At 44.3% G+C, this 19,860-nt stretch overlaps 1 protein-coding gene across 3 annotated transcripts in view; it reads left to right on the top strand.

The window, feature by feature from the left end:
* VPS8 (VPS8 subunit of CORVET complex) overlaps window positions 1–19,860 on the top strand; it is a 68,552-nt gene that overhangs the window by 7,358 nt on the left and 41,334 nt on the right. The window contains exons 7-24 of one of the 3 annotated variants that reach the window (XM_039556811.1): window positions 2,078–2,083; window positions 4,857–4,981; window positions 6,482–6,568; window positions 7,577–7,644; window positions 8,240–8,393; window positions 8,496–8,555; window positions 9,337–9,444; window positions 10,236–10,316; window positions 10,828–10,998; window positions 11,677–11,751; window positions 12,223–12,258; window positions 14,405–14,474; window positions 15,577–15,623; window positions 16,498–16,587; window positions 16,981–17,027; window positions 17,499–17,721; window positions 18,482–18,571; window positions 19,715–19,766. In XM_039556811.1, the coding sequence (XP_039412745.1) occupies window positions 2,078–2,083; window positions 4,857–4,981; window positions 6,482–6,568; window positions 7,577–7,644; window positions 8,240–8,393; window positions 8,496–8,555; window positions 9,337–9,444; window positions 10,236–10,316; window positions 10,828–10,998; window positions 11,677–11,751; window positions 12,223–12,258; window positions 14,405–14,474; window positions 15,577–15,623; window positions 16,498–16,587; window positions 16,981–17,027; window positions 17,499–17,721; window positions 18,482–18,571; window positions 19,715–19,766 (1,590 nt within the window). Of the gene's footprint in view, window positions 1–2,077; window positions 2,084–4,856; window positions 4,982–6,481; window positions 6,569–7,576; window positions 7,645–8,239; window positions 8,394–8,495; window positions 8,556–9,336; window positions 9,445–10,235; window positions 10,317–10,827; window positions 10,999–11,676; window positions 11,752–12,222; window positions 12,259–14,404; window positions 14,496–15,576; window positions 15,624–16,497; window positions 16,588–16,980; window positions 17,028–17,498; window positions 17,722–18,481; window positions 18,572–19,714; window positions 19,767–19,860 lie in introns of all 3 variants that reach the window. The other 2 variants (XM_039556809.1, XM_039556810.1) reach the window with 2 other exon arrangements.

The raw sequence follows: 19,860 nt of genomic DNA, 5'->3' as shown, positions 1-19,860 counted from the left end.
GCACTGAGGGAAGCCCTGATGAAGATTTTCATCCTGAGGGTGTTGAAGCATTAGATAAGAGTTGAGACAGGTTGTGCAGTCTCTTTGCTTGGGGATATTCAGAACTCAGCAAGGCCCTGAGCTGGCTGGTCTCTTTGACCTTGATTGGAGCAGCAGGACTGGGCCAGAGGCCTCCATGCACAGCTTAGAGCTGAAGTTACTCTATGAGTCTGTGCTGTAATTTAAAGGTGATGAGGAATGGAAGTAAAGCGTCCAGTTTTGTTTCAGAATGCTTCCTGGACACTTATTCTCTGCTGAATTCCTTCAGTTCTGTAACTAAAGCTGGGGCATCGACCCCAATGCTCTCAGATCTATCTAAAGAGAGAAACCTTGGCAGGATATGGCTGTAGAAGGCTTTGTTGTGTGCAAAGAGAGGATTGGAGATCTGGCTTGGGTTTATTCTGAAATTTAAACCAAGAGTTTATGTCTGTAGACCAGTCAATATCTGTACTTTTTTTTATTAGATGTGTAGATTAGGGTCAGACTTACTCCCTGAAGGTTTGTAAGGTGTGTGCAGGGTTTATACTGTGCAATGGGAACATAACACCTTTTTTGAATGCAAAAATGTAGGTCCATTTTCTGGTTGAACGAATTTCTCTGAATTGTTGTGTCATTCACATATTTTAAAACTTTATTTTTTTCTTTCATAAATTTGACTTCAGCTAATTTGTCTCTCCTCCTAAGTCCACCTATACTCATGACTTGTCTGCTGTGTCCTTACTATAGAAGACTTGGGAAACTTTCGTTCTTTGAAGCATTTTTTGAATGCTTCTGTTGGCTCCTGAAACATTATCACAGGACAGTTCTCAGACTGCACGTGTAACATGGAAAAGCAAGCTTTTCTTCTGGATTAGTGTTGGATTAGATGCCAAGTTTGACATCCTGGAAGTGTTGCAGAAGAGGTGGTAGGAGGGGATGTCTGGAGGCCTGGAGACACTCTCCTCTGGTACCTGCTTCAGGGCCACATACTCTGGCAGGGGGGAAAAATCCTCCTGACCCATCTAAACCTCTCAGTCTGCTATTTCTGGGGTTTGCTGCTTGTTCCATGATCTGACATTAATGGGGAGGGTTGGTGCTCTCAGATTTTACCTATTTTTCAGGTAGCTTATCTGCTATTTGGTGGTTGGTTACCACATTTGGATAATGACAGGTTTTTTATGCCTTAGGAAAATGACCCTTAGCTTGTTTCTAGGGCTGTGCTCGCTTGGAGGATTTTATTTTTCATTTTGATGTAAAGGAGGTCCATCTTTCTGCCAAAATCCTTCTCAAACTTGTTTGCAGTTGTGAGTGCTGTGCAAATGAACGATTATGCTGTGTGCCATGACTTGGCTTGAGGATTGCGAGCTGGAGTGGAGCAGTGCTCTCCCAGCAAGCCTACAGCAGTACACAAATACTCTTTGGAGGTTTCTTTATCCATTTTTCTAGAAGAGCAGAGGTTTTACACTACTCAAAAACTAGGACTTAAGCACAACTCAATGACGTGTCATTTTTCATAAAGACTTGTTCCAGACAAAAGAATTCTTTCTGTATAGCTAAATTTTGTTTTGATTAGTGTGGTACGACTATTTATTTTTATTTTCTCTGCTGTTTGTAAAACTTATGGTGAGTGTCCTGAGTCTTTGCTGAGGTATGACAGCATTAAAACTAGATTTTGGGAGTCTTTTTTTTTTTTAATTAATGGGGAGTTGATTTACTGGCTTGTGGTAACTGGGTGAAAATAGTTTTACCAGTTACATTACTGTGAACTTCCAGTTTTATTTCCTCTCAGATTTCTGTTTTTTGGTCTTCAGTGCAATGAAGTTCAAATTTATAAGCTCACCTTTTAAACTGCTTGGTTTTAGAACACTAACCATCACAGCATCATTTCTTGAATAAATCAGAAGGGGAAACATTAACCAAAGGAAACACTCAGCAAAATCTGAGGGTTCTCTGTGTTTGGAGATTGTCGCATATGTGCTGTTCATTGCTTCACTCCTTCCTTTTATATTGATTTCTGGTTTTTCTCTCCTCTTTTGGCCCTTTCTGTGTGGACTGAAAGGCAAAGGTACGGTACCACTGCTGTGTGCATGTCCCTGCATGACCAGCCCCTGTGCTGCCCAGGTTGCATGTTGTCTGTGCCAGGATTTCAGGGGCAGCTCAGCAGTGAGGCAGTGCAGGAACCATTCAGTGGATGATGCTGCTGGGAATTGCTTAGTGGGTGCATGTGCACTGCACACTCCCAGATTCTCCAGGCAGGAACAGCAGAGGAGCAGGTAAAGGTGATTGTTATAATGTCCTAGAGCAGCAGGTGCACAGCTGTCTGTGAAGGTGGTGTTTCAGGGCAGGACAAGGCTCTTCCATGAGATCACCATCCACCCAGAGCATTGCCTGGCACTGTGCCTAATAAAATGAGTAGTGTGTCAGTAATTCTGCAGGAAATCAAGCAGGCCTTTCAAACACAGGAAAATCAGGGCGTAAGGAAAAGATCTTGATGAAAACCTGGTGATCTGAGCAGTATCAACTTCTGCAGTGCTATGCTCATTTCTGAATGCATTTCATGCTGGAAAGCGCCTTCTTTCACGTTCACAAACTTGTCTTTATTCTGTACATTCAGAATCTTATCTAGGTGCCTTCTCATTTTGACTTCAGACTCTGAGAGCAACGCAGTTACTGCCAGAAAATTTTCAGATGAAGAATTGCCTTATGTAAATTGAAAAATTAAAAACATTTTTTGACAATTGATAGCCACCTTTGTTTCAAGCATTTGGCAAAAGCTTTTTATGTTTAATCCTAAATGTACCTTACTTCCAAGCTGATAGTACAAGTCTGGAAAATCATCAGATCAGCTTTGATAACCTTTTGCTTTTGTCTGTTTTTATTACTTTGCCAGCTTACTAGTAGAAGCTCATTGATCCTCTGATCTTGTTTTGCCTTGGAAGCAACTTCATCCATAGTATAGTTGGGGTTTTTTTTAAAAAAAATCTTATCTAATGGCTCTTAATTGTGTGTCATCTTTTAACTGTCTGGAAACAAGAACAAGTACTGGATTGGTCATACAAATGACTTAATTTTGGGATACAATAGGGGTTTGTTTTGAATTGACATTGCAGGTGAGGGAAAAAGAAAATGGCTTTTGAGAGTTCCTGTGAGGATACATATAAAGATGTAAACCTTTTCAGAGAAAGCTGTGGAAGATTCTCCTTTTTCATGCCTGAGAGGAAACAGGTTATGGATTGACTCACTGACAGGCTTAAGCTGAAGTGGAAGGTACTTCCATGAATGAAGAAGTCATTCACCTTTAATATAAAGAGCTGCAGTGTTCCCCTATTTTCAAACAGATTTTTATGGTTAGCAGGTAGTATTTTTGTAAATGAGCTGCATTTCCAGGCCTCTGGAACAAGAATTATTTCTTTGGATCTTGACACCATTTGGAGAATATCTCTCTGTGAAACTTGTTTTCCAGCTGTAGCTCTGTTTTCTCTGAACTTTCATGGAAATCCTTCATCTTCTTTTTCCTTGACCTGTTCTGATCTATGTGGTGAACACCCCTGTCACAGTGATGTCATGGTGTGTCCTAGTAGCATGGCCAAGGATGTTTTCTCCTCACCCTGAGCAGTGCTTTAGAGTAATCCAGGAGTTCAGCTGTTGTTCTTGCTGGTGATAAATTTGCTGGTTCTGTGCAGAGTGATAAATGCATTGCTTTGGGTAAGAAATGCAGGATACATCCATGCTCTGTTTCACAGCCAGCACGTTCCTGGCAGTGCTGCAGCTTGGAGAAACGTGTCCCATGACTTGGGCACATCTTGCAGGGTGCTTCTGGTGCTCAGCTCTGTTTCCTTGATCCAATCCTTTCCCTTCCTTGCTCTAGGTGAATCCTGCACACAGTGTTATTGTGGTGTTCCTGATGTATTTCACATCCCCGTAATCTTCATTCCAACAGTTCTCACAAAGCATCTTTTCCCACTCCCTCACTCAAAAGCAGGACCAAAGCAGAGATGGGTGGAAGAAGCAGTTCCAGAACGTTTTCCTTAGCTTTTGAGAGCAGTGCACCAAAGACAGGCAGAGGGATCTCATCCAAATTCCTGAAGAGCAGCATCTTGTAAAGCATTTGAGTCTCTCATGGTGGGAGCCTCCAAGAACTTGGCACAGACAGAGGTGCCCATGGTCTGTGTTGTGCAGGAGTGGACAGGGCATGGCTCTGCAAGCAGTGGCACCTCCTTTGCAGCAGCCTGTGGCTCAGGGAGGAAGTTCCTTTATAGAGTAAGAGCTGAGTGCACCCGAACTCATCAGGCATTTTAACTGTGCAGCTTGGAGACAGAAGTGCCTTTTCCTTCCAGCCTCTGGCCTTCAGCAACCAAAACCAAGGAGTAAAATTACAAAATAAGAATAAAATTATGACATAGAATTGCATTTACCAAAAGCCTCTGTTGGGGTTTTGTAGTTGATGTTCAAATGCAGAAATACAAGGCTCGGAAAGTAGAATTAATTTTCTGTCATCTTCATTGTTGCAACTTAAGCACTGTTGGAGAATAGTAAAAGGAAAGCTAGATACTGCTTTGATTTTTCTAGTAGTTTCTTTTTCTGTATGTAATACCTCTGCATTTCTATATTTCCTGTCCCTGGTTTGTACTTTTAAAAATAATTTTTGTATTTCCCTGCAAGACACTCTTTCTGTTCTAACATGAGCTCTCATCTTGTAAACCCCTTTTTAGAAGAACTGAACTGTAAGTCTTTGAATTGTTAATGTACCCCAGGTGAATTGTAGGTGTAAATAATTGCATGATGTTAATTTTAACCATTGCTCTTCCTTTAATTTCTTACCAATTGTTCTGCTCCAGATCAGAACCAGGCTCTCCGGCTGTGTCTGGGCAGCACCGCGGTTGGGGCCCAGTACGGGGCCATCTCTGCTCTCAGCATCAACAATGACTGTTCCAGGCTGCTCTGTGGCTTTGCAAAAGGACAGGTAATTCCCAAAGGATGAGCTGCTCCAGTGCTCTGCCCTGCAAGGGTACCTGGAGGTGGCAACAGCTCCAAGCCAAGCCCCTTCAGTCTGTAGCTGTGTGTTGGCTGGTTCAGTGCTCAGAAGCAGCACACGTGGCATGATGTGCCCAGAGCTTCTTGGGGCAGGCAGCCAATTCCTGCTGAATCAGGTTGCTGGGGGAGTTTTCTGTGGAGGAAGTGAGTAATGCAGAATATAGCAAAGGGTTCAATTAGTTGTGACATAATTCCTGTTAAACTGAAAGGTGCAATGGCTCACTGGGACAAGCAGTTTAGTCTTTCTAGGTCACTCTCCGAGATCTGTGCATGGTAATTAAAGCTGTTTTTTACTGTGGTGATGACTTGAAATTCTTGAAACTCCTATGTAACCCCAAAATTAATTTTTGCTAATACCTTACTTGTGTGACAGAAGTAGCATAGCTTTTGAATGTAGGGAAAAGGGGTTGAGTCTGGTGTAGTTTTATGCCCTTCTAAAAACCAAAGGAGAGAAAGCAATTCCTGAGCAAAAATAACAAGACTAAACCAAAATAGGTGGACATTACCTTTGTAACATTTAGAGGAATACAAAGAAGGCTACTTTTTCTTTTTACATTCATTTCCCTTTGGTCCTTTGGCTTTCACCTTCAGAGTAGATAAAACACACCCCTGTGCCTATGGTAGGACTACATGACAGCCTGCTGCAGGCCATGTGAAAATACTTAATTCATGCAGAGCAGCAGCTGGTTTTAAATGATGCTCAGATAAAACATTCTGGAGCAACGGCTCTGAAACATCTGGTCTAGAAGTGTTGATAGATGATTTATAGGATCACATAAAGTACTATTTCCCATAAAAAAAGTTTTATTCAGATTGTAATCTCAGCTCTTCTGGGCAGTTACGCTGTGAGTAGTTAATACTCTTCAGTTACGCAGTGAGCAGTTTGGGACTTCCTGCTTCTTAGTTGAGAAATTGCTTGAACTTAATATTAAGTACAAGCCAAGGTCTGTCCTCCTACCTGACTTGTCATGCTGAGCAAGCTCAGGAGGAGAGGAGGGACAAGGTTCGTGGTAGCTATGGAGATGCTTGAGTTTTGCTCAGGGGTGTTTAGAGATTTTTCACCTGTTCACTGGTTCTGTGAGAGAAATGCATTGGACCCGTTGGGTGGTAACAGAGTTACCTTACACTCTTTAATGTTGTTATCAGGCAGGTAGCTGTGAGGTGAGGGAGATTGGGCAGCTGGGGAGAGCTGTCCAAAAGGGCGCGATTCAGAGTTGAGATAACACGTGGTGTCAACTCTAAGCAGACAAGTGAACTGCTTGGAAAAACAGGACAGGAGCAGATTTCAGGTCACTTTGGTTTGATATGAAACCCCTACTAACCCAGGGTGATAATGTCAGTATAGGAATTTGTTGCTGTACTGTAATGCATGAAGTGATGGAGAGAACTCCTTGACAATGAATGTGTGCTGAGCACAATCTGCTTGCAGATCACCATGTGGGATCTGGCCAGTGGGAAGCTGCTGCGATCAATAACAGATGCCCACCCCCCAGGAACAGCCATTTTGCACATCAAGGTAATAAACACTAAATGTACTCCTTTTAGCCCACTTTTGTTCAGTCAGATGTGGTGACTTTCCTTGTCCAGTACTTTTGAATTTTAGATGAGAGCAGCTACCTATGGCAGTGGTATCCAGAGATGAGAAAAATGAGCAGAAATTCTATTTTAAAGTGAAACTGAGTATACTGACATAACAGTTTTGGCTGCGAGTTGTACTGTAACAAACAACATTTGTTGTCTGTTGTAACTCCTCTCTCCAGTGCCAAAATGTATGAAGAATTAGTTGTTAGAACACATTTCTCTAAAACTTGCAGTGTTTTGACCTGGATACATGACGTGCCAGCTTTCAACTTAAAAGAATTTGAACTGTAGAAAGTAGCTTCTGTCAGCAGTTTTTCAAATAGGTTGTTGGGAATGTTCTGGGTTGAAAGAGAAGTCATCTATGGCTTCTTGTTCAGCATAGTGTTATTGTCATACACAGAAAATCGTGTCTGAATTTGTGCCTGGCTTTGTTTTATATGTGCTCAGATGTTTGTGGGCCTTAGAGATTCTGGGTTGCAAACACCTCCAGAAGTGTCCCCAGCTGAAACTGTGATCCTTTATTTTTCTGAATTATTTGGTATCATTAGAAGTTCTGGGTGTTTCTGATTTGGGTCTGTCTGTAACTGCAGCCCATCCACCAGCTCTGGCCCCAACCCATGGGCTTGAGGCTGAAAGCCCTTCTAGAGGCAGCTCAGGTTTTGGTGTGCTGTAGTTCTGAGCTGCAGCAGAAAGTAGTGGGGCTTTGGTACCAAAATCTGGCAACAGGGCTTGCTGAGGGAATGAAGGTGAAGCACAAACCTTGCTTTTCTTGCACATCATAAAAAATGCCCATAATTGTCTCAACTCAATATGTTAAAGGTGTCTTTCTGTAGGTGCACTGCTTGTACTCTGTGTGCTGTTAGTACTGCCATAGCATGTATTTTTACATCCATTTGTTTGTAGTTTATTTCTTAGGGCCATTTTAATCTTGTTTTCTGCTCAGTTTACAGATGATCCAACACTTGCAATTTGCAATGACAGCGGAGGCTCCGTGTTTGAACTGTCATTTAAGTAAGACAATAACTCTACCCATAGAAAGTACAAGAAACCAATTCTGGGTCATAGTTTCTAAAACCTAAGGAGTAAAGACCCCATTGAAACCAATAAAGCTACTGCCTGAATGTTGAAGGTGTAATTTAGGGCTGCAGTGTAATTTCTCAGCTGAAGCAAGATGCTGTGTGGCAGTGCAGTAGTCAAAGAGCACCCTTAGTTGTTAAGGTGTCACTGTATTGCCCAGAATTTGGCACTCCTTGTGGGCTCTTAGTAGCTGTCACAAAAGTGCTGCCTCTCGTTTTGCCTTGGCTCATTAGTGAGAGCTGTGCTGCAGCAGCTGCTCATTTTTCTCTTGGCCTCTTCAACAGGAGGAAGGACAAGGAGGAAGGATTGACAGTCAATCTGATCAAGTCCACGGATTTCCCAAACATCATTGTCAGATAGGATCTTAAGGAATTCTTGTCTGTATCTGAGCAGCTGTGTGGGGTTGCCTCCAGTGACACATCAGAGGTGATCCCTGGAGCTGTGCAAGGGACTTTTTGGAAGGAGTATTTATGAAGGATCACTCCTGAGATCGTTGGGCTGCCGCCAAGCTGATCTGTGCTCTTTGCAGGAGGGTTATGGGAGTGAGGACGTGCGAGTCTCGGTGTCTCTTCAGTGGCTCCAAGGGGGAAGTTTGCTGTATTGAGCCATTGCACGCAAAGGTTGATTTGAGAGACCATCCTATCACCCAGTATTCACTGCTGGCCATGGCCTCCCTCACTAAGGTAACTTGCTGCTTGCAGGAGGCTTGATGTGAGAGATCTCAAAGGAGAAGTTCTCTGCTGTATACTCAAACATTTTATTTTGCCTTGTTGCTTTCCTTGAAGATTCTGGTTATTGGCCTGAAGCCATCTCTGAAAGTGTGGATGACCTTTCCCTACGGCCGTGTGAGTAATGAAGCCAAACAGGTGCTTTTTGGGTTATGGCTACAAACATTCTCTTGGAGGGAAGGAGATGAGATCAGGAACAGGTGTTTTGTACCACAGCACTGTGGAATTGCAGTGATAATCTGTGGGTCTGATGTGTGCAGATTATGGCAGAGAGGAGGTGAGAAGCTGCTTCCAGCTGTACCTCTGTGAAGATGCTGATTTTCTCAAATAAGCAGGAGGGAGCCCCTCAGCTTCTTGTCTTTCCTGCTGCAGCCTGGATGCACCCACAGGTGGGATGTTGACCTGATTATGGCTGCAATCACCTTGGACTGGGGCTACTGTTTTACATTAGACCCACACAGCAGACCCCTTAATTACAGGGACAGGAACCAAGAGGATTTAGAGCGTTAAACAGTCTTTTAAACTGTTGATTATTCATTTTCACTAGTCAATGGCATAATTCTTCCTGGAAAAGCAGCTGGGGGCAAGATGTGGGATAGGCTGTGTTAGGAGAATGGAGACAAGGCTGGTATCAAACTGCAGCTTGTTATATGTATCCATGTGGGATTGGCTCTACCCTGAGCAGCTTGGATACCAGTGGTGTTACGTCTGGGTGTCCACTTTGCCAAGGACACACACTGCTCCAAAACATGTGGCTGGACCAAAGAGCACAAACTGCTGCCAGGAATTTGCTTTGCAGCCCCTGTGTACAAGGCACAGTCAGTGCAAAGCCACGTGTTCTGGAGCTGAGGGTCTGCCTGGTGTGCCTTAACCACTGGCTGTGCTTTTTGTGTGACAGATGGACCCTTCAAGTGTCCCTCTGCTGGCGTGGCACTTTGTGGCTGTGCAGAACTCGGTGAACCCCATGCTTGCCTTCTGTCGAGGAGACGTCGTGCACTTTCTTCTGGTGAGCCTGGGCTGTTTTGTGCTGCATCCAGGTGGTCACGTCTCATCCACACATTCAGGGATTGAGCCTCTGTCTCGGTGACAGTGTGAGACCTGAGCATGCTGGGAACAGCTGCAGCTTCCCACTGGCTTGGGAAAACCAGCCTGGTGGTCACTGCTCTTCAGCTGCAGTGGTGCCCATGCCTGGAGGCATGAGATTTATCTGTTCCAGAAGTATTGATTTGCAGTGTGTTTCTACTGGAGGTATAAGAGTGTGGATTGTTTTCAGGGAGAGCATGTGAATTTGAGACACCATCTTAGTTTTCGCTTTAAAACATGAGTCTGGGAAAAAATTGTATAAAACACTAAGAAAAGAGCTTTCGGTCCTGTTGGTGTTTGACTTCAGGGCATGGTGCTCATCCTGTTTAGGTCTGCAGCAGTTACACATGCAGATATGGTTGTTTAGAGACAATTTCATGCTGATTTCAGTATGAGAGCAATACCTAGGCTTCTGAAAATCTGGTGTTTTGGAGTGCTAAGTTTGTTGCCCAGCTCTGCTATCATGTTGGACCTTAAGCTTTGTTTAAGCACCCAGATGTTGTGTTGTCTGGATTGAGTCCTCTTTCTCCTCTCTCATCTCTCTTGGTAAAAGTGGGAGAAAGAAAAGGGTGCATGTTTAAGCTTGTCTTGGTGAGATGCTTGTCTGGAGGGAGCTCCAGACTCCTGGAATCAGTGTGGTGCCCTGTGGGAACTGAGAGGCTGAACTGAAGGAAGTCTTTGAGTCTGAGTCAGCCTTGTCTGATTTTTCTTTAGGTCAAGAGGGATGATACTGGTGCAATCCACGTCACGAAGCAGAGGCAGCTTCATCTGCACTATGATCTCATCAACTTTACTGTAAGTCTCTGTACTGCAGAATGGTTAAATTTTTTTTGCACTGGTTTTCTTGTAAATGTGTCTCAGTAGCTCTTAGTTCTGTGCTCTTGGCTGTGTTTATCTGGTGATGACTAACTGAAAATGTCCTTAAACTTGGGACTCTGTGGAAAACCAGCACAGTGTGGTAACCACCTGTGAACAGGTGGTGTAGTTGTCTTGGCTTTGATGCCTCTGGATAGAAAGTGTGCTGGAGCATAAACAGTGTGCCAAGAGGACAAAGCTCTGGTAGATTGCCATTTGTCTGCAGCTGTTTTCTGTGAAGATTCCATGTAATTTCTCCCCAGGAGGACCCTCCCTATCTCTGCCTTTGAAGTTAAGCCTGTGTGCAGTTGTAAAGTGGCCGTGTACAGTAACAAAGCTCCTGGCCCTGCCAGAAGTCCCAGTAGGGGTACTCAGGGATATGGCCAGAGCCTGTTTCCTTGGCTCTAATGGAGAATGCATGGCTGAAATGTGGAATTTGGTGCTTTTGCAGTGGATCAACTCACGGACAGCGGTGCTGCTGGACAGTGTGGAGAAGCTGCACGTCATAGACCGTCAGACTCAGGAGGAGCTGGAGACTGTCGAGATCTCAGAGGTTCAGCTGGTCTACAACAGCAGCCACTTCAAGTCTCTGGCCACAGGGGGCAATGTCAGCGAGGCCCTGGTAGGCACTGGTGGCCTGTTTGTGTTGGCAGCTGTGTTTAAAGTAGGCCCTAAGTGGAAGTCTGAAGGGAAAAAGCCTTTTGGGACATCTCAGGAATCACATGTGTTGGTGATGTGGGCAGCTAACAGACAGCCCATGTTTCCTTTTGTGCATTGAAGGCTGTAGGAACTGCTCCTCCCTTGCCAAGCTTTGGAATTTTCTGTCTAGGCTAAAAGCTGATGTGCTTTATTCTTTAAGAGGATTTTTTTGCTTAATACACCACAGACTGGAGCACTGGTTCCTGGCAGTCAAACTGCTGTTGTAGCAACTCTCACTTCAACGGTTGTCTTCCCATCTGTGTGCCCTACACATTTGCTCTTGAGGAAGATATGTGAAGAAGCAGGTGGCATGGAAAGGGCCCCCATAACCTTTTTGGCACCTGGGGGTAGGCACAGAGCCCTACTTCATCATGTCTTTGGGTAGCCAGAGCTCAGCAGCTCTTGAAGCTGAGTTCACAAGCAGGAAGGAGTGACAGCAGAGCTCTTTGACTTACTACTGCCCAGCAACCTGTGGTGTTCTCTCTCCAGCCTCATTTTGATTTCTGCATTACAAAGGATCTTGGAAGTGTATTTATGTTGTTTGGGAAATTTGACAAAAACAAAAGGCAGTTTTACTTGTATGTGATTTTTCTCCCTGTAGGCACTGGTGGGAGAGAAAGCTTGTTACCAGTCTATCAGCAGCTGTGGTGGTCAGATCTTCTACCTTGGAACTAAGGTAAGTGGGGGGAATTTTTGAGTTAAAATACTGGGCATTCACTGATGGTGGTAGCTCTTCTAGAAAAGGGCAATTTGTCTTCTGTGGAGATGTGTACTGGGAATGGGTTCTTTGTGCACTTAGGTTGTGGGGTGAAAGAAATGTGCAATAATTTGGTTTTAGCCAGGGTATGGGCTGAGTAAGACATTGTCATCGTTTCACAATATCCTGATTCATTCAGCTCCAGGGTAAACTTAGCCTTACTTTACTGACATCTCGCCTGTCCTAAGCTTCTCTGTCTCTGTTATAAATGTGCTAGGGAATAAACAGAAGAAAATAAGACAGCAGCTAAAACTGGGCTCCAATTTATACTGCTTGAGGGTTGCTTTATTTAGTCATCTGTACTGGCGTGCTTTGGTGGATATGTGGGGTACTACAGGCTGCGTGAGCAACTCCAAGTAAATAACTTCCAATTTCTTTTTTCTTTCCTAGTCTGTTCATGTCATGACATTGAGAAGCTGGAGAGAGGTATGTTGAGAGGGAAACTGTACAGCTGAGGCTTGAGTTGCTTAAATCTAGCTCAAAGGAGGGAGGAGATCTGGGCGCTGTGTTCAGGATCCCTGATTGCTGCACAGAGCCAGTGCTGTGGATACACTGATTTTCATGGTGACACTGGGACTTCTGCTTTCATAAATTTGCAGGCTGAATGGAGTCCCTGTTCTCCCAAACAAGGGCACCATGCTCTGTGTCAGCTTTGGTTAGTGCAATGCATGACTTAGGAAGAGTGTGTGATGCAAGCCTTCTGTCTGCCACACAAGCATCCAGGAGTGAAAGAGAACCTGCTTCACTGGAGTTTGTCCCCAGCTACTGCAGGAGCTGCATCATAAAATCCATCTAAGACTACCTAGAAAGTTCATGGGATTTTAGGTCCTTGTTGGTTGAAGATTTTTTTTGGAACTTCATTTCTCTGACAGCTGAAACCCCATCAATGCCCACACTAAAGTTCTTAGTGATCTCTTTATGTCTATTCCTGTGTTGTACTTTTCACTTGAATCAAGCAGCAGTTTTCCTTCCTGCATCACCAGTTTGCAGTATGTTTATTCAGTGTGTGCATGTTCTCTCTCAGGCTTTGTTTTGCAAGGCTAAGCAGCACTCATTCATCTCTCTCGTGAGATTACTTTCCCATTCCTTTCTTTATTTGTAGTCCCTGTTCTCTGCATGTCCTGTGTGCTGGGTTTCTTGGGCATAGGCAAACAGTTCACCACATATTGCTGGGTGAGATCTTACAAGTGCCATGCACAGTGTCACCCCTTCTTCACAGTCTCTGCTAGATGTGTCATTTCTCATGCATCCTTGAATCTCATTTTTCTATTCCTTTGGCCACGTGATATCAGTGACTTGGGCACTCTGGAGATTCACTGGTGCCCTGTAGCCAGTGATTTCTGCTTGTACTGTTGGGTAGCATCGCTCTCCTGTTACCAGCTTCAGGGGCACATCTCTCGTGCCTTTCTGTTCTTCTGTCTCACCTCACGTGCTGCCAGTTGGTTGTCAGCAAACTTCAGTAGTAAATTCAGCCTATGCCTATATGTAGAAGGCTTCAATGAATCCAGAATCACTTCAAGACTGACTCCCAAGGGAATCTGGTAGCCATTTCTTTGCAGTCTCATGTTTCTCCTTTAAGCAGTGACCTTCACCATTTTTCCTCTTGGTTGCTTTAGGGCTGTTTTCCTCATCCATGGTTATAAACTCCTTCACGTGACATTGTATCAGGACCTTTAATAGGATATGAACAGTTGAGCTCTGTTGAGCTTTTAGTTACCAAGATCACTTCTTTCTGCTGGTTTTGTCTCCAGCCATTCACCACTGAATTTGGTTTAGTAAGCTGTAATGAAGAGTCTTGTTGTGATCCATGATTTCAGGTACAGATTTTCCTGGAATTCACAAGTCAAACACAATCTGTGCTCTGAGACAACCCCTTTCTAAGTTACTGCAAGGTTTCTGCTATGTTGCAGTTGTGCCTCTTTATCATAGGGGACTTAACCAAGAGTTTGAATTGAGTGTGTGACGATTAGGGTGAAGCTGAGAGTTAGTTCTTGCTGCAGGACAGAATGCTGGGCTGAGACCTGGATTCTCTGCTCTCAAATGGTTCTTCGACACTGTCCTATCATACCAAGGCCAGTGGTGCTCGACCTTGGGTGTTAATAGTTCCTTAAAGCAGAAAATACTTGTGACTTGTGATCTACTTCAGTCCTTGCTGACCGTGAGCTCAGGAGAAAATAGGGGCTAGGATGAGGACACGCTTTGCTGAAAGCATGGCAGAGGTGTTCACTGTGCTCCGAGTGATGGGGCAAGGATGGGGAATGGAAAATGTTTATCCTTTGTTTATCAGACAGTCAACAGTGCTGGGGGTCTCCATCCATCAAGCATCTGACTTAAAACATCCCCCATAGGGACTTGATGTACTGGAGCCTGACATTTCTTAGTCCAGCAGAAAATGTCCATTTGAGAGCATCCTTTGAGATCCTGTCCTTTCCTGCCATGTGGTGAGAGCTGCTGAGGTGTCTTGTCACCTTGATGTCAGGGACTGTGACCCACTGCTGGGAAGTGCTGGTCTTAAAGGGGAGGGAATCATCTTTTCTGTAGTTCTGAGGTCGAGTATTCCTTGTTATTTTAGAGAGTTGACCACCTTCTGAAACAAGAACGTCTCACAGATGCCCTGGCTCTTGCTTGGTCCTTTTATGAAGGTAAAGCAAAGGCTGTTGTAGGTAAGTTTGGGTTTGTTTGCTTCTAACTGAAACCTCTAGGGATGGTTTTAAACATCTGCATGTACAGGGATCACTTTTTTAGGGGAAGAAAACAGAATTGAATTGAATTGGAGAAAATAGGATGTGTTTTTTGGGTTTGGCAGAAGCAACCTTTATATGGAGTAGTTTGAGTTTTTTGGATGGTTTTTTAGCCATACTCCCTTTAGCAGCTTGCTGATTTCAAATGAAAGTCAGACTTGATCTGTGTGTGACTCCATCCTGTTGTCACTTTGCCATGAAGAAGGTGGATCCAGATGTTGAATATCCAGCCTGCTAGAATATTCCAGAAGGCCATGCATGAGCTGTAGGTAGCTTTCAGTGCAGTTCTCTGTCAGCTCTGCCAAGCAGGTGCTTTGATCCAGGTCACTCCCCTGACTGTACAAGGAACTGAAAGGATCACACTGGCTTTTGGCACCGCATTTCCTACAAAGGAGGTTGCTTGAGAAATATATTAATTGTGCCAGAAACTGCCACTTGTGTGGTCTGATTTGTACTGGACACATTGATTTTACAGCAAATAACTTCTGATGGCATTGACAGATGAGATGCAAGTTCCCAGGACAAGATCCTGCTGTGAAATTGCTGGTATATGAAGATGTGTCTTGTTTTAATGCATGGATATAGCACAGTAAAGCAGATAGTAATGCTTTGAATAATGAAAATCTGTCTTTTTGAATTGGCATTTACGATATTTTCCCCTTTTAGTGCCCTTTATTCAGCTTCTTTGCATCAAGACCTCTTCCAGCAATTACCCTCATGTACAGTCTTTGACAGCTCTCCATTAATTGTTCTCTCAGTGTTAAACAGCACTTGGAGCTGTTCTTGCTAATCCTGTGCTGGAACAGTCTTTAAGTGAGGAGAATAAAGCTTTTGGAAGAAGAGGGGGCTAAAAGTAGAGCACAGAATTGTGTATTTACATATCCTGACCTCCACATCTCAAGGGTGGTGACATTAGCATCTGAACTGTGGAGTTTTTGTATTTCTACTGGTAGCTTAGATGAGAAAAGCTTTGTTTTTCACCCCACTCCCTCATTCTTTCTAGGCTTGACTGGGGACACGAGCAAGAGGAAAGCAGTCATTGCTGACAGAGTGAGTCCCTGAGCTCTTCCCAACTGGATTTTCATGTGTACTGGTGTGATACTGTGTTCCTAAAAGGAACAGCTTCTGTCCTCCATGAGTTAATCCAACTGACTCTAGAATATGTGCATGTTTCTATCTTGCTGAAATTGGGAGCAGAATTTTAGAAAAAACTTGGAAGTACCATTTGGGTAGGGTGGGGATAAAATCTGCAGCATTAGCAATCCAAAAGGTGACATTATCATCCAGGCCTGGAGATCTCTGGTCCCCTCACAGTGAAGAGAAACCTTTTGTGTAGGTAACTGTGGAGCTCCCTGACCTTTGGTTGGCACATGTCCATCCATATGTGACTTGCTGACTCCCAGGATGGAAACTGTGCTCTGTGTTTATGTGGACATGGAATAAACTCTTCAACTGCTCCAGTTGAGTTGTTACAGGAAGTTGCTTCTAAGAGGGATGTGTTTAAAATACACACTTCCTGCAATAATTATTTGGCTCTATTCCATTCTTATTATTTTGTTTGCAGGTAGCTATGTTTTGCTGTGTAATATACTTTAACTTAAGCTTTGGATAAAATCGTGGCCTAGATGAGCCTTGTGCTTCAGGATGTGTTCACCAGCCTGCAAACTGGCTGTTGGGCTGGCTGCCCAGCTCTGTGGTCAGTTAAAGTTAATGCAGGCCTTCAGTATCCCTCTGGGCACTCCTGTGCCATTGTCACACCACTATCTCTTGGCAGCCTCTTCCCTCTGCTCCTTCCTGCCCACAGCACTTCATACCCCAAATGGGACAGCAGAGTTTACAGTGCTTCCAAGCCAGTCTGAAATGTGCTACCAAGCAGGGCCTCAGTATAGGATTTGAATGAGTTTTCGTATTTATTGTCATTCAGATGGTTGAAATCCTTCTCCATTACACCGATCGGACTCTGAAGAAATGTCCTGACCAAGGGAAAATCCAGGTTATGGAGCAGCACTTCCAGGTATGGTGCTCCAGAGGACTCTTGCAGAAATCTTTGGGGTTTTTTAATTAACTTTGTTTTGCTGCAAACATTACTTGTCTATTTTTGAAAAATCTTGCTGTGTTTCAGCTGAACTCTCACCTGTTGTGTGCACTCATGAAATCAGGACTTGGGTATAGTGGGTGGCAGAGCAGAACCTGTGTGCCCTCGGTGCTCTGCGGGAGCGTCAGCAGAGCTTTTTTCCATATGCACCAGCATATGGAAAACCTGTAACTGTGCCAGCTACTAGCTGAGTCAGATACCTCATTGTTTCTGCTCTGTCTTGGCCAGGCTGCATTTCATGCTTTGCAGGATGTGCTGCTTGGCAGGGTTTTTGCCAGTCAGTCCCTACAATTTGTTGTGTTTGTTCCCCAGGATGTGGTGCCTGTCATCGTGGATTACTGCCTCCTGCTGCAGCGCATGTAAGTCTGGGTGGGCAGGCCTGTCCCCCAGGGCAGACCCCAGCACCCCAGTGCTGTCTCCTGTGGTGTAGAGGAATTGCATCACATCATTTCATAGCATATGTCACATCACAGTTCAGAGGAATGCCTAAAAACAGGTACCAAAGTCAGGAACTCAGTACTCACACAAAACCGTCTCTTAAATTTGCATTGATGTGCTGAGGAAGAAAAGTTGCTTTGAACCAAGAACTGCCTTGATAGATTTTCCTATCATCATCATCACTTCCCTTCTAACAGCACTTTTTCTGCTGCAGCATCCATAGCTGATGTATGCTGTGTAACTCACCCCAGTACAGGAGCTGAAGAGGGCATTCAGTTCCTGAGCCTGGGAGATACAGAGAAAATGGAGTTTGATTTGGAGCCCTTGGAAAGTAGATAAGCAAGGAGATTTTAATAAAATTATTTGATAACTAAACTCTTCCTTCCTCCTAGGGATCTATTATTTAACCAGATATATGATAAGATGAGTGAGAACTCTGTAGCTAAAGGCATCTTTCTGGAGTGCTTGGAGCCATATATCTTGAGTGATAAGCTGATGGGAATCACAGCTCAAGTGATGAAAGACTTGCTGCTTCACTTCCAAGACAAGAACAGGTTGGAAAACTTGGAAGCCTGCATTGTGCATATGGATATCACCAGTTTAGACATACAGCAGGTGAGTGGTTGTGTTGCATACTGTATTGAGCTCCTCTGAATAAATCAGCAGTTACAACATCTTGTGCTTCTAAGCACAGCATCGCATGTGGGCTTTCCCTGTGTCCCTGGGATTTGATCCCTGGGATCAAATTCAGTGAATTGGGAATTGTACAGTGTGGCTGTGTTTTGCTCCCCCAGTTTGTGTCTTGGCTTAGGTTAACGCATCAGCAGCTGAATGTGGTGGAAAATCCTTAAGGATTGTTCCCAATCACTCTTTCACATTTTGAGTGCCTTACCTGACATCAAAGGCTGCAGGAGCACAGAAAGCTGGAGCTGCTTGTGTCAGCTTGGGTACTTGCTTTTGCACAACCATTAGTGGAGCAGGGGGTGTTCCTGCTCAGCAGTCCTGTGTTCCTGATGGCATGGCTTTCCATTTCAAGGGTGAAGCTGCTTGGAAACTTGATGTTGTAATTCACTAACTGAACCAGACTACTGCAAGCAAGGTTTTTTAAGGAACTGGATTTTAAAAATTTCATCTTTAATCTCCTATGAATGTTAGAATCTAGGCAGACACATTCCATGCTTGCTGCGTGAGCAATAAGTTGGACAGTCCTTTGGGGGTTTGGGGTCTTTGCAGAGGCTGGTTCTTGAAGTGGAAATTCTTATTCTGCTTTAAATGGTACTCTTGGATGATGAAGTGCGAGGACAGGGCCTGGGGAGTGAGAGAACTGTGAGCTAAGAGCAGCTGTGTAGCTGCCCTGTGCTGTGCTGCCTTGCAGGTGGTTCTCCTGTGCTGGGAAAACCGCCTGTACGATGCCATGATCTACGTCTACAACAGCGGGATGAACGACTTCATCAGTCCCATGGAGGTAGGAGAGGTGCTCTTGCAGGAGGGTTGCTGGGGTGTGCAGCATGCATTCTTCCTGAGGAGCAGCATTTCAAACCCAAAGCCTTATCTTACTCTCTGTATTCTGTGTTCTTGCTCATTTCCCTTTCAAGGGGGAAATCATGTGTGATATGTGCAGTTTATTTGACTGGATGCAACAGAGAGAAGTAGTTTGTAACTACTGTGCTTTAGAACACCAAATTCCCTGCTGAGGCAGAAATCCTCTGCAAAGTTAGGGCAGGAAATATAGTCATGTTAATAAAATATAAAGGAAAAGCAGCAGAAGAGAATAATGTGATCATTTAAGGAGGCTGCGTGTACACAATTCATACAAAAGGCCAGAAACAGCCCTTGCTCGAGACAGGCCCTGTTCTGAGCACTTGGGAGACATCTCTCAGCAGGAAGCACAGGACTCACTGTAAGGCTCTCTCTGGAGGCCCTGTTGATTCTGCTGGTTATCCTGGAGATGTGCCTGATGTGCCAATGGCTCTATAACCCCAGCGTGTTTCACCATGGAAGCACTGCTGGTGTTTTCTCAGTAGTGCTGAAATAGAGAGCTGGGACCATTGGAATGGGAAAATCTTCACCTGCCCGAGTTTTAGCAGCTGTAATCTCAGTGGATTTTTCTCAGGAGGGAGGCTCTTTAGGCAGTCATGATTTTAAAAAGGCCTTCCGGAAACTGAGCAGTAGCTGTAGGAGTACAAATAACTTTGCTTTCTAGAGGCAAGTGTTTAGACAAGTCCTCGTTCTACGTGCCCAAACTAGGCTCTGGTAACCCTGCTGGGTGGGCTGAAGGTTTGTTTAGTGGCAGGAGATACAGGAACAGGATGTGGGGCAGGTGGGTTGTGCTCTGACTGACTTCTGAGACTGCTGAACATTGCTTTGCTTTAGTGTGGCCTGTGCTCAGGGTTAGAGCTGATGGAATTAAAGCTGTTTTTTCATAACACCAGTTGTAAAAAGCATCTTTTACCGTGTCTTGGAGTTCTCTGTGCCTTTTTAATTAAAAGACGTGGTGACAAAGAGTTTCTGTGGGGAGACACCCCACTGATCTCTGCTTTAAAACCACACAGGTTCTTTGCTTTGAGCTTTTCCAGCTGCTTGAGCACTGCCTTCTTTCTTGTTACAGAAGCTGTTCAAAGTCATTGCTCCTCCACTGAATGCTGGGAAGTCTCTCACAGGTACAGAATTCTTTCCGTTTGAGGGTTTGTAGTTTTGATACTTGGTATTTTGAATATCCGTAGTCACTTCCAACAAAGAGATGCAAAAAGGGAA

The sequence above is a fragment of the Corvus cornix genome, chromosome 9 (assembly GCF_000738735.6).
Source record: "Corvus cornix cornix isolate S_Up_H32 chromosome 9, ASM73873v5, whole genome shotgun sequence".
NCBI classification, from domain to species: Eukaryota; Metazoa; Chordata; class Aves; order Passeriformes; family Corvidae; genus Corvus; species Corvus cornix.
Note: the sequence above shows the minus strand (reverse complement) of the source record. Positions and strands in the feature narration are given on the sequence as shown.